At 48.1% G+C, this 14588-nt stretch overlaps 1 protein-coding gene across 5 annotated transcripts in view; it reads left to right on the forward strand.

Moving 5' to 3' along the window:
* MARK1 (microtubule affinity regulating kinase 1) overlaps positions 1–14588 on the forward strand; it is a 127333-nt gene that overhangs the window by 98111 nt on the left and 14634 nt on the right. For 4 of the 5 annotated variants that reach the window (XM_066595096.1, XM_066595097.1, XM_066595095.1 and 1 more), the window contains exons 7-13: positions 3861–3917; positions 4700–4936; positions 6849–6968; positions 7933–8032; positions 9089–9201; positions 11506–11659; positions 13299–13492. In XM_066595096.1, the coding sequence (XP_066451193.1) occupies positions 3861–3917; positions 4700–4936; positions 6849–6968; positions 7933–8032; positions 9089–9201; positions 11506–11659; positions 13299–13492 (975 nt within the window). Of the gene's footprint in view, positions 1–3860; positions 3918–4699; positions 4937–6848; positions 6969–7932; positions 8033–9088; positions 9202–11505; positions 11660–13298; positions 13493–14588 lie in introns of those variants that run through there. The other variant, XM_066595098.1, reaches the window with a different exon arrangement.

Consider the following 14588-nt stretch of genomic DNA (forward strand, 5'->3'; position numbering starts at 1 on the left):
AGAATGGCGTGTCACTTTTTTACGTGGATCCGCGAAAGATTTTGTCCAGATTTCTGCGCACGGATTTTGCTCGTTCACAGGGATAAATCCTCGTGCAGAAATATACAACGTGGCGGCGGATTCTGCCGTTGTTTCAGAAGCAGAATTGGCGCTCGAATATTCCCGTTGGATTCCGCCATGTGAACGTTCCCTTTCATGCGAACGGCTTTATGCGCCTATTATGCGGTGAATAAAGCCCGTTGGTTTCAGCTGATTTACTCACATATGAATAATTTTCACGCAATTTTTGGTGAAAAAATATGCAGCCGGTTCTGTTCTTGCACGGATTACGCCTGATTCGTGCGCGTTCGCGCACGGAATGAATGGGCTTTCTTGTGTTTGCGTCAAATCCGCGGTGCAATCTGACGCGCGGCCTGAGGTTCCCTTGTTGCTGCTGTTCAGAGCCTACATGGCAGGTTAGTTCACTGGTGATGGCAAGAATGGCGCAGTCTGCAGTCCAAACAGACGCGTCCGCGGCGTCCGCCAGTTGAGGCCTGGATCTGTTGTAGAGCAGAGCTGACGCAGCTTAACAACATCCGTGACGCCATGACACAAGTGTGAAGGCTATGTTCGCGCCATGCGGGATCTTCAGTAGTGTCTGCAGCGGACGTTCCACAGTGCAAATCCGTGTCAAAGTGCACAACATTTGGTGCCTATTTTGGTGTGGAATTCTCCCGCAAACCCACTGCGAATATTGACATTCAGCGGATTTTAATGGCGCACGCAGGTCCGTTTCTGGAGTGGATTTTTCCTCCACGCTGTCCCTGTTGTAAATACTTTCCTCGTGAAGCGTTCGGACGGTAAATCCGCCTCTTGTGACTATGTTTTCACGTAGCATATATTGGCGCCGTTTTGAGCAGGTTTCGGTGCAGATCCATTCAAAATCCGCATCAAATTCTGCACCGCATTTTGTGTGGATTTTATCGCGGATCCGCAGTTGATTCCAGCCTTTCCGTTGAAGGATCCACATCTGCGGATTTTTACTGGTTTTCCCGCTACTTGCGAACACGGCGCAGCTGGTAAGTACGTGCTTCAGGCCTCATTTATCAAAACTGCCTAACCGTGACACTGTCCTTGTTGCCCCTAGCAACTAATCCGAGCGCAGCTTTCACTTTAGGGCAGCAGGCTGAGGTTGCTGTTTGTTGCCCCTAGCAACTAATCCGAGCACAGCTTTCACTTTATGGCAGCAGGCTGAGGTTGCTGTTTGTTGCCCCTAGCAACTAATCTGAACGCAGCTTTCACTTTATGGCAGCAGGCTGAGGTTGCTGTTTGTTGCCCCTAGCAACTAATCCGAGCACAGCTTTCACTTTATGGCAGCAGGCTGAGGTTTCTGTTTGTTGCCCCTAGCAACTAATCTGAACGCAGCTTTCACTTTATGGCAGCAGGCTGAGGTTGCTGTTTGTTGCCCCTAGCAACTAATCCGAGCACAGCTTTCACTTTATGGCAGCAGGCTGAGGTTTCTGTTTGTTGCCCCTAGCAACTTATCTGAACGCAGCTTTCACTTTATGGCAGCAGGCTGAGGTTGCTGTTTGTTGCCCCTAGCAACCACAGCGAAGCTTTCATTTCCCGAACTGCTGTGGTAAAATGAAAGCGGCGGGCTCGGATTGGTTGCTATGGGCAACAAGGACAATTTGTTGTACACAGCGTTGATGACTGGGCCCGTTGTCTTTCCCCCTCTCCGTATTCGGCCGCGTCTCCGCTGACCAGTAATGACCGCGTTCCCGTCGCCTCGTGATGTCACCTCAGACATCAGAAAATGCTAATAAAAGGCGATGTAAGAAAATCCACAAATAAGGCTACTTGTCCGTCCGACGGTGAGGCTCCTGCATCGGACCGGGGGATGTAACAAGGCGAGTTCGGTGATCCTATTTCATCACATTTCTTGCCCATTGTTTTTTGTTACGCAGGCGATGGCGATTGTAGTCCGTGAGAAGCCGACCGCTTTCACGCTGTTTTCTTGCTATTTTCATGCATGTGAAAAACGTACATTTTTATTGTGCTTTTTCTCTCAGCTTCACACTTCCTGGTTCTTTTTCTCCCGTTGTCCCCATAGTAACCGGTTTTAGAAATGCATCGCACTCACATGAAGAAGCGCGGCGTGCAACTGCGACACGTTTTTTTTTTATGCACCCATAGAAAATAATGCTCGATTCATGAAAAAGAATATTGCAAAAATAAGACGGCCAACTCTCGGTCTGAGAGAAAAATCGCTTTAAGTCTCAAGTCACCCCTGTAAGTCTCTGAGGACGGACAGCGTCATATCCGGACACATCAGATACAGACACGTCGCATACGGCCTTGTCAGATACGGCCTTGTCAGATACGGCCTTGTCAGATACGGCCACGTCGGATACGGCCACGTCGGATACAGCCACGTCGCATACGGCCACGTCAGGTACAGCCACGTTAGATACGGCCACGTCAGATACAGACACGTCGCATACGGCCACGTCAGGTACAGCCACGTCAGGTACAGCCACGTCAGATACGGCCACGTTGGATACGGCCACGTCGCATACGGCCTTGTCAGATACGGCCACGTCAGATACGGCCACGTCGCACACGGCCACGTCAGGTACAGCCATGTCGCATACGGCTTGTCAGATACAGACACGTCGGATACGGCCACGTCAGATACAGACACGTCGCATACGGCCACATCAGATACGGCCACGTCGGATACGGCCACGTCAGATACAGCCATGTCGCATACGGCCTTGTCAGATACGGCCACGTCGGATACGGCCACGTCGGATACGGCCACGTCAGGTACAGCCATGTCGCATACGGTTTGTCAGATACAGACACGTCGCATACGGCCACATCAGATACGGACACGTCGCGCTCCTGCAAGTTCACAATCACGCACAACCCAGCGGTTTTACGTCCCAGGAGCCGCTGCTCACGTCCCGCCTTCTAATTAATACTTTTGCAACTAGTAAATTGTATCGTATAAGTCTGCGGGGTTCTCGGTTTGCCGTGGCTCCGGTTGCGCCGCCGTTTTGTGTCCCGTGCCTTTTCTTACGTCTCTGATTTTAACAGAGGGCAGCAAACATCCATGAACAACCTGGCAACACATTTGGGGAAGATTTATCGCCCCCAGCAACCAATCACAACGCAGCTTTCATTTTATTACCGCTGAATACAACGTGTGATTGGTTGCTACGGGCAACGGAGACATTTTTTATTTTAAACTGTTTCATAAATTTCGTTCTGCCCAAAATGACGGCAATCAGTCAGTAAATTAAAGGGGTTTTAGCAGAATAACCGGGGATCTCCTCCCCACAGGTAGTGATTGTCGGGGGTCTCCCCACTAAGACCACCACTCCGCTGTCACTGTGGGGCTCGCTTTGCCCCGCAGTGATGTCAACATGAAGCGAATGTCGGCCGAGCGTGAGCGGTCAGCGGTCCATTCATTTGAATGAGGCTGGCGATCAGATATCCCCGCGGTCCATCCAGTCTCCTCCCGATCTCAGATGAGACCCCTACCGCTTACGCCCCATCCTGTGGACATCCGGTAATTCCGGGATAACCCCTTTAAGTGATCGGAGAGGATTGGAAAAACTTGGTTGCTTTCTTTTAAAAACAGCGCCACATCCCTCCGCAGGCCATGTCTGGTATAGCAGCTCCACTCCATTGAAGTGAATGGGGCTGTGTCACAGTGTGGCACTGTTTTTCGAACCAATCAGATTCCAGCTCTCATTTTTTATAGGCTTTTTTAATAACATCATCTGATTGGTCGATCTTGGCGCAGCCGTGTTAATAAATCTCCCCCGTTAATAGCGCGCCGATTGACCTTTTCTTCTCCTTGTTCTCTGTAGATCGTGTCGGCCGTGCAGTATTGCCACCAGAAGTGTATTGTGCATCGCGACCTGAAGGTAATGCGCTTTTTATCGTTCACTTCTCCTGCTTTCTATGTATTTCCTTCTGCTTTTCCCGCCTCTTCGCCTTGGTAGGAGGCCGCGCCGCTGCTCTCGGCCACCAGCCTGTGACTGCGCTGGTTTAGCTGTTTGTTAGCTCTTTCTATGGAGACATGACGCAGGAGCTCCCCCTGCTGGTGACTCAGCAGATTGCAACACGGTTATAGCAAGAATTACCAGGCACTAATTATTTTAATGAATTGTAATCATTTAGTTCAGTTCCAGAATACATTGACCCCGTGTATATATATATATATATAATGGGATTTCTGCTGATCCTCTTCCATGCGGGGTTGCCGCTTAGGTTTATTGTTCTTTCTGATGGCCTTATATTTCACAGCTATATGACAGTTTCCATAGCAGCACCCCATATATTCCCTCTGCTGGCACGACCTGCAGATTGCGGCAATCCCACAGACTCCTCCTTCAGTGGATTATCCATACATTGAGATGTTAAAAGGGTTTTCCAGGACATAAAAAATGTTAAATGGGCTTAAAATGAAGAAAAATTGAATCTGTCCCTATCCTGGCAGCCCGGTGCCGCCGCACGGAACCCAGAAGAAGCGGCGGGCGGTTACGTGCCGTACATGGTGCACCGCTCAGCCACTCACAGGGTTCCATGAAGCCCGTGACCACTGCCACTTTAGCTCAGATGCCCCCTCTGATGACTGTATAGGGGGTCCGCCCAGGTACTAGGGATGAAGGAATGGCTGATCTTACATTATCTTTTCTCCGAACAGGCAGAAAACCTTCTCCTCGACGCAGACATGAACATCAAAATAGCCGATTTTGGCTTCAGCAACGAGTTTACCATCGGGAACAAGTTGGACACGTTTTGCGGGAGCCCCCCTTATGCAGCACCGGAACTTTTTCAGGGGAAGAAGTATGATGGCCCCGAGGTGGACGTGTGGAGCCTGGGGGTCATCCTCTACACCTTAGTCAGCGGCTCCTTACCCTTTGATGGACAGAACTTAAAGGTAAGGTAGATAAATAATGACCGAGGGATGAAAGGCTGCCGGGAGGGGGTGATGGGCAGTATACGGGCAGCTTACAGTCGGAGCATCCAGGGGCAGATTAAAGGGGTATTCCGGCAAGGGGCATTTTATTCAGTTTCCAACTGCCCACTGCATGGGTGACCACTGATGGATCGGGGGGGCCGGGAACCCAAGTCTGCCTATTTCACAGTTCAAGAGAGTGCAGTGGGGAATGGAGCCTCTGGTCGCACACGCGCAGCAGCGACTCCACTCCTCAGTGCCGCAGGCAGATAGCTGAGCTCTGTGCTCGGCTAACTCTGTCTGCCCCATGGAGCAGCACCACTCCATTCATTTCATTGGGGCAGACAGATAGTCTGGCACAGCGGTCGGACCCCCATCTATCACTTATCATGTGATCAGTCTACTTGGAAGCTGGGGAACAGTGGTGCCTACTATGGAGGACTTATACAGGTGAGTATAGTATATTTTATTGCAGCGCCCTTCCTCTAGGATGTCTGTGGCCCCCTGGAGACTCGGGCCCTTATCGCACTTATTATAATCTGGCATTGTATTCAGACATCAGATCGCACTCTCTGTCTACGTTGGACGCCCCCTATGGATGCATCGGTCAACAACGTTTTCTAGGGTGACAGATCTATAGTGGGATCTATATGATCTACTGACAATTGCATCATGGTCGGATCTCAGCTGGTCTGGCCCTTGGCTCCCACCAGTGCTAACAAATGATGCAAGGGCAGTGTCTGCTCCCGGTGGGCCGTGCCGGTGCCCTCATTACTGGGGGGTACGGGGGCCGACTTGGGCATTCTTTTGTCCAGGGTTTTCCTGTGTTATGAAGTGATTTGCGGCCGCGTCCAGCTTAGTCTTTCTCCCCACTTCGATGTCCTGAGCCCTCGCTCTGCAGTATCTGGGAGCGGCGCTGTGAAGGAGACGCAGCTCTCTCATCCTTTGTATCGGGGTTCAGACCCCACGATCATAAAGCAACATGACGTCCCTTTATCTTGTGGCTTCACTATGACCCCCAGTGATAATATCTGTACGCTGGCAGCCATCCGGTCCGCCTGCCTGTCCGTCGCTCATCATGGGGTGCACCCCGGTATTTGGTACGTTATTACTACCTTCACACAAAGAGGCTGCAGTGGAAAATCCGCAGCAAAACCGCTCAAAATCCACAATGGTGAAAACACAGTAAGTGGTTGATGTTTTAGTTGCTGTGGATTTGCTGCAGATCCCACCCTTTGCATTGCGAACAGCGAAGCTGCGCAGCGGGCGGCTAAACGACACAAAGATATACCTGTCGTACTGCCACGTCGCACAATGGTGTCACATTGGGAACGTGGCAGTCGGAGAAAATCCAACGTGGGTGAATGTTGGTGAGTCGCATGCAGCGTTGCCACCATAGACATCCGTGGAAGCTGCGCACGGCTGCGACCTGTTTGCAGTTTTGCTGTTGTTTGACGGGGGGCGTCACATTACCTGCTGTTGGTCTTCTCTCCAGATATCCCTATAATCCGCATCCCATTTCCAGCTATCCAAGATGGCCGACGCGATCTTCAGATTATTTAATCCTTCAGTGTATCAGTGGTGGTATACTACCTATGCAGTACACCGGCGCTCTGATTGGGCAGTGCTGTTCACATGATCAGCACTGGCCAATCGGGGCAGTGCACAGTATGCATTAAATAGAAAATTGCAGAAGCCATCTTGGACGGGCATGACAGCGTTTTAGGCGAAATCAGATGAAGTGGGTTGTAGGGGGTGGATTTGGGGGGAATGATGAGGGGGGGTGTATCAGGGACAGAGGGTCGCTTGAATGTTTCGTCAGGCGCTGATTACTGTCAGGCGGCGTACATGGAATGCGGTCAGTAATAGCCAAAAACCTGTTCTTTTCTTTAAGGAACTGCGGGAACGAGTTCTACGAGGAAAGTACCGCATCCCCTTCTACATGTCCACAGACTGTGAAAACCTGCTGAAGAAACTGCTTGTACTGAACCCCGTGAAGCGAGGCAGCTTAGAAGTAAGTCCCATCAGATTACAGCCGCTCCGCCATCCTACTAATCCTGCAAATATTCGGATACGGCTGGGGAGGAACCGGCGTCGCAGGGGAGATATGCCTGCACAAGGCAACGCGGTTCACGTGGTCACGAGGAACGCTCCGCAGCAGGCGCTACTCTCTGCAGAGGAAAAGGTGCCATAAATATGGCGCCAGAGTCTGAACGCCATTATATTTAATGTATTTGCTGCAGATAACTGGCATAAATACAATGATAAACCTCCCTGACTTCCCTCCAAACAATACATGATAAAACTGCCTGCCTGCAGCCACCACTAGGGGGAGCTCACTGCATTGGAATTTATACCGCTACCAAAGAACTGAATGGAAGCTGTAAGGCCGCCTGTCCACGGGCGTTGCGATATCCCAAGGTGGATCTCCGCCACAGGAGCCGCCGCCCGGGAGCAGATAGGCTCACCGCAGAGAATTGCAGCAATTCGCAGCATGCAGCCCGGGAGCAGAGAATCACTATGATTCTCCACTCGTGGACAGGTGGACTGCGCTTTCCATAGCAACGCTAAGGAGAGCGTGCACTGCGTTTCGCGCAGTTGGATTATCGCCGCGGGGAACGCAATGCAAAAACGCCCGTGGGCAGGCAGCTTTAAGATCTTTATGCACAGAGCTCCCCCTAGTGGTGGCTCCAAAAAAATGCAGTAGATCTATGTTAACAGGCAGGTGTTTGGAACGGGACCCCCTTATCCCCACGGTCCCCATCGCAGTAGCATGGTCTGCCTTTATGGTAATGAGAAGCCATCTACAGGGGACACGAAATGACCGGTGACCCCTACAGGTCACACAGGATGACGCACATCTGCTATCGTCACCTGTGGACTGATGGGAAGCTAGAAGACGCACATGAAGTCAGAGAAGGAGCTCCGCCGCTTTAAGGTGACTTTGTTGTGAACTTGGCGTTTCCTTCTCTCCGCAGCAAATTATGAAGGATCGGTGGATGAATGTCGGCTATGAAGACGATGAGCTGAAGCCGTACACCGAGCCGGAGCCCGATAACAACGACACCAAGAGGATAGGTGGGTGACGCCGTTATACGCGCAGCGGGCAGACCGTAAAACATGTGCGTTCTGTGTGATGGCATGAGGCACACCGCCCGCACCTTGTAATAACCCAAGGTCTCCAATGGGTTAATTTACACCAATAGTGAGAGACAGAAAAACTGGAGCAGGCCTATTGTCGTGCGATTCCGGCTCTGAGAACTTGCAGTGTACTAAGGAAATGCGAGTTGCGCCCAAAAGACTCGCTGTCAGCCGTGTACATATGGCCTGAGGCTGCTGGTGCCTCCTACAAGACCTCCTGCAACTTTAACTCTTATAGTGTTAAAGGGAAGCAGCTCCCCAATGACATCCGAGACCTCCAGAAGGATGGCTGCTCTTTGTTACTGCTCACCCCTCTATCTGAAGGACGAGGGTCCTGAACACGGACCCCTCACCCACCCATTCTCAGACATGAACAACTCCATTAATGAGTGGGGGTGGGGATAGAAGTCCCTGTGATGGTGTAAAGGGGTCGTCCTAGCTGGACAGTGCGCCCTCAGACAGCTGACACCCCGGTGGTCCTGAGTGGGGAGCCCGATAGGATATATGCCCAGGCAGGTCACCCCTTTAATAGAAGGGGGGCTTATTGTCTTCCTGCAGGATCCGGGGATTTCGTTATCCCACTTTTCTGGCAGCTTTTTTGCCTCCATTCTATAAAATGTTACAATTTTATAAAACGTTGCGCGATTTTGAACGATTTGTCACATTGTGTCCAGAGATGTGGAGTCACTTTGTGCGCCGCGGCGGCGGCAGCGAGAGCGCCACAAATTGGAAGAGTTTTTAAAAAGTCACAGGTCTTAAATGAGTCTAAAAACTTCCCTCAGACTCCGCCCCCTTGTTCTGGGTACTTTGAAAAGTGACGTGAGAGGAGAAACATCTGTTCTTCAAATCAATTGTAAGTTTGTCCACATTGATTTGAACCCCAAGATGCCAGAATCCCCCCGCCCACCAGGAAGAAATGTCGCCGGGCGGTTCGTGCGCCGCGCAGGGTTACTCTGTATCTTCCGGATCTGACATTTCTTTTCCGTCTTGCAGACATTATGGTCACAATGGGATTTTCTAGAGAGGAAATCACAGAAGCCGTAGTGAACCAGAAGTATGATGAGGTGATGGCTACTTACCTGCTCCTGGGGAGGAAGCCTCCAGAGGTAAGTGGGACGGACCGTCTGTCCACCAATACCAGGGCTGAGAACCTCTAGTTTGTCGCGGTCCATCCTCCATGTCCTCAGAGCGCCGCTATCAGCCTCATGTTGGTCCCGCATTACTTTGCAGATCTCTCCATGTACAACAGTGCCCTCTGCAGGACAGTATAATGTACTGCACCTCCATTACAGCTGTTCGGTAGAGAAGGACGTTTTTCTAGTAACTGAAGCTACGTTCGCACACCGCTACAACAGTCCGCTGTATTCTCGCACCAAAATCCTAAATGAAATTGGCGCGTGTTTTTTTGCGGATTTAGCCGCAGGATTTGATTTATTACACTGAAATGAATGAAGTCCGCGGGGAATTATTCACAAGAATTAGATCATGCTGCAGATGTGACAGTTCACAACGTGACTCATGTCTGCACTGGAGTCTTCCCACGGTTAGCGAATACGGTTCCGCTGCAGCTGCTGCGCAATGTCCGAGAGACGCCCGTCGCAGCAGCAGTTTTTTTCCGTTTTTCAGTAAAATCCCCATTGATCTCAGTGGGACGTATTCTCTTTCTGCTCGCATCCGTTCCATCTGGTTTCCGTTTTTTTTTACAGAAAAAAAAGACTGAAGCGCAAGACTTTTTTTCTACGTAATCTTAAAAAAAAAACGGAACAGGGCGGAGTCTAGCTTTCAGTTTTTTTCCATTGTACTCAATGGGGTCTGGACACAAAACTGCTCCGTTTGTATCCGGTTGGGCTTACGTTAATGGATCCGATAAATCACACTGCGCAATAGAGCTTAAATGTTTAACCCCTTCCCACCCTAGGGCGTATATTTACACCGTGGGTGAGAAGGAGTTCCCGTCAATAGGTGAACAGTTACGCCCTCTTGGTGGCTCAGGCTCAGAAGCGCCATCCAAAACGGGAGCTGGCCGTGACTGACAGCCGTCATCCTGCTCCAACAGCGGGCATCGGTGAGAACACTGATCCCCTCTGTTAACCACTTACATGCCACGATCAATGTTGATCACAGCATTTAAAAGGTTCTGGCACTCCCTTTGTGATGTCATTGGCCCTTTCCCATGTAATCGCAGAAGACTTATAGGTTGCCATGGCGACTGGCATCCACATCTGCTATGGCTTATGATTGCTGTAACAGACGATAGTGTATCATCATAGCACCGCAGGTTCTAGTCCCTGCTGGGACATCAAATATGTAATAAATAAAAATAGTTAAAACACCTACAAGATAGTAGAAAAAAACTATTTTGTGCACTTTTTCCTCTGTTGTCTGTAACAACCTGTACAATAAATTGAAGACCCTTTTTATCTTGCACAGTAAATGCTGGGAAAAAAAGGAACCAAAATTCTATTTTTCTTCAGTTCTCCTCCCCCAAAAGACAATAAAAGTAATAAAAAAGCCATATGTACCCCAAAATAATGCCAATAAAAACTGCAGCTTGTTACACAAAAAAACCGAGCGCTCACAGAGCTCCATGGAAACATAAAAAACTTATGGGACTTCAAATGCAACAATGGACAAATATATATACCGTATATTCCGGCGTATAAGATGACCTTTTAACCCCGAAAAATCCGCTCTGCAGTCGGGGGTCGTCTTATACGCTGGGTATACAAAAAAAAAGTGTCAAAAAAAAAATTAAGTACTCGCCTCCCAGGGCGTTCTGCGGTGCTGCTGCAGGCTGTCGCTCCCTCCTCATCCCCGACAGAGCATTGCTTTCTGGATGCGGGGCTTGAAATCCCCACCTCCAGAAAGCTAATGCTGTGATTGGCTAACTCACGCAGCGTCAGCCAATCACAGCCATTCAACATTGAAAATACCCAAAAATGGTGGCAAAAAAACCTACTCGTCACACAAAATACAAAGCTCGTACGACCGGGTCGATGGAAAAATAAAAATGTTATGGCTTTTGAAAAGCGGAACTGAAAATCCCCGAAAAATTGTGTAAACGAACAAATTTGAGCGATAATCGTTCAGTGTGAATGCGAAACATTCGCCGACTTGTCTTTCAGTTTGTTAAGTTGGCTTAAGAAACCTTGTTGGCTTCTCGTTCCGTGTAAACGCTCCCTGCTCAGCGCTTCCCATAGGAGGTGAAGCGCTGAGCGAGAAGCAGACAAGAAGCCCGCGAGCCGCCGGCAAGTACTAAGACCCTCTGCATGGGCACCAATGACCTCATCGGTGACTTCAGTGCTTGTTCAGTCGTTGGAAAGACTGTCGGCCGTGTAAAAGGGCCAATAGGGGTTAAACTTGGGCAGTTCATCTCTTGCAGTTGGTTACGATCATGTTTTGTCTTGCAGTTTGAGGGCAGCGAATCTCTCTCCAGCACTAATCTGTGTCAGCGGTCTCGGCCAAGCAGCGATCTGAACAACAGCTCCGTGCCATCCCCCGCCCACATGAAGGTCCAGAGAAGTATATCAGCCAATCAGAAGCAGCGGCGGTTCAGCGATCACGGTGCGTCTATTATTGTAACCCAGACTGGAAATACTAATTGACCAGGATCACAAGTTCTCCTCTCTCCACAGAACAGGGGATAACTTGCTGATGGGTGGGGGTGTCACCACTGAGGCCTTCACCAATCTTAAGAACGGGGGTCCTGGGTTCCTCTCCGCCCCTGCAGCGATGCCAGAATGAATGGAGCGCCGGCTGAGCATGCTCCATCATCGCTCCATTATCCACAATCCACAAAGTAGAGTGAACGGGCGGCACTCGATGACCTCAAATTCTGTAGCGTTCCTAATCCCATAACAAAAGTGCAGGGGTAACAATGGTGTCACATCACGCTTTCTCAGCCTTCACACCCGAGGAGTACTAGAGTTTAATTTCTATGCATCGCCCCCTTTATCGCTTACAACATAGAAACAATACAGACATCAGAGAAAACACTTTAAAAACTTATTTCACAAATGCGTTCAGACCTAAATCTCCTGAAGCTTGCTAATCCACGTTGCCTCATACTCGGGTAATTAGGAAATTATAGTACCAGTGCTTCTGGTGGCGAAATGTGTCACTTACTAATATAATATAGTGAAGGGGATTGGAGTTGTAAGCACACGGCTGCTGTTTAAGGACCTGCTGGTTTAGGACATGTGATGATGTCACCGTCATTGCACTTCTAGGGTGTTTGATAAACAATAGATAGCTCTGCTACATGCACGTCACACGCACAGCTCTGGTAGATACATTCTTTATCCCATATAACAGGGATCACAATCGCCACAGCAGAGTCACTGAACACCGGACTTCTCCCATACAGGTGAATGATCACTGACAGTGACATCATCACAAGACTTGTAAGCACATGGCTGCCGTCTGACTCTCCTAGCTTAGGACCTGTGATGACGTCACCGTCATGTGATCAGGGGCGGAGCTCAGAGCTGGTGACTGCTCACATGACAGTAACCTCATCACAGGCCCTGTTAACACAGCTGCTGTCAGGCTCTGTATGTTTTTATGCTTTAGGACCTGTGATGACGCCACTTGTCATGTGATCAGGGGCTGAGCTCAGAGCTGGTGACTGATCATATGACAGTGACATCATCACAGATCCTGTAAGCACATGGCTGCTACCTGGCTCTGCAGATTTTTAATAAAGGTAACCAGGACCTGTGATGACATCATCGTCATGTGATCAGGGGTGGAGGTCAGAGTACAGGTGACTGATCACATGACGGAAATGTAAGCACACCCTGCATGTTTTATACTTTAGGACCTGTGATGACGTCACCATCATGTGATCAGGGGCGGAGCATGTAACTCACTCACGGACAAATGATCGTTAGTACTTTGATGGCCGTCTTCTCCATTTTCAAAACATTTTACTTTTTTAACTGCTGTAAATCTCATTACTTCTCCAACAGTCCATGTTCCTCTCTCACATGTTGTAGCCCATTCCAATCACAATCGATCTTAAATGTTCTGCAAACTGCTTATTGACAACGTATGGTCTTACCTATAGAAAGTAAACCGCAATGACAAGAGGTCCCACAGACCACAAAGGAGGGCTTATAGTTTAAAAACTTAACATGATGTGTCAAACCTCCCATTTTAATCACTTTGGGCAATTGACTTTGACCATTTATGTGATCCGCAGCCGGGCCGTCCATTCCCCCATCTGTGTCATACACAAAACGAGGACAGGCAAACAGCGTGGAAAGCGACCAGAAAGAGGATTGGGACAAAAATGGCTCCCGCAAACTCAGCAGCGCCACCGTGGGCTCCAAAGGGGAGGTTACTGCTAGTCCTTTGTCAGGTCCGGAGAGAAAGAAATCCACAACTGGGCCGAGTGTAAGTCAGGATCTATCTATCTATATATCTATCTATCTCCTATCTATCTATCTATCTATCTATCTCCTATCCATCCATCTATCTATCTATCTATCTATCTATCCATCTATCTATCTCATATCTATTTATCTCACATCTATTTATCTATCTATCTCATATCTATCTATCTATCTATCTATCTCCTATCCATCCATCTATCCATCTATCTATCTATCTCATATCTATCTGTCTATCTCCTATCTATCTATCTATCTATCTATCTATCTCCTATCTATCTATCTATCTATCTCATATCTATCTCATATCTATTTATCTCACATCTATTTATCTCTCTATGTCATATCTATCTATCTATCTCATATCTATCTATCTATCTCTCTGTCATATCTATCTATCTCATATCTATCTATCTATCTATCTCATATCTATCTATCTCATATCTATTTATCTCACATCTATCCATCTATCTCATATCTCTATATCTTACTATCTATCTATCTCATATCTATCTTTCTTATATCTATTTCTCACATATATCTATCTCTCTCATATCTCTCTCTCATATCTATCTCATATCTATCTATTTCATATCTGTCTATCTCATATCTATCTATCTATCATCTATCTCATATCTATCTATCTCATATCTATTCATCTATCTATCTATCCATCTATCTATCTATCTATCGCATATCTATCTATCTCTCTCTCATATATATCTATCTATCTCATATCTATCTCATATCTATCTCTCTCTCTCATATCTATCTCTCTCATATCTATTTCTCTCATATCTATCTCTCTCCTATCTATCTATCTCATATCTATCCATCTATCTATCTATCTCATATCTATCCATCTATCTATCTATCTCATATCTACCCATCTATCTCTCTCATATCTATCTATCTATCTCATATCTATCTATCTATCTCATATCTATCTATCGATCTCATATCTATCTATCGATCTCATATCTATCTATCTATCTATCTCTCTCATATCTCTCGCTCTCATATCTCTCGCTCTCATATCTCTCTCTCTCTCTCTCATATCTATCTATCTATCTCATATCTATTTAATATTTATCTCTCTT

Source organism: Eleutherodactylus coqui, chromosome 3, assembly GCF_035609145.1.
Source record: "Eleutherodactylus coqui strain aEleCoq1 chromosome 3, aEleCoq1.hap1, whole genome shotgun sequence".
NCBI classification, from domain to species: Eukaryota; Metazoa; Chordata; class Amphibia; order Anura; family Eleutherodactylidae; genus Eleutherodactylus; species Eleutherodactylus coqui.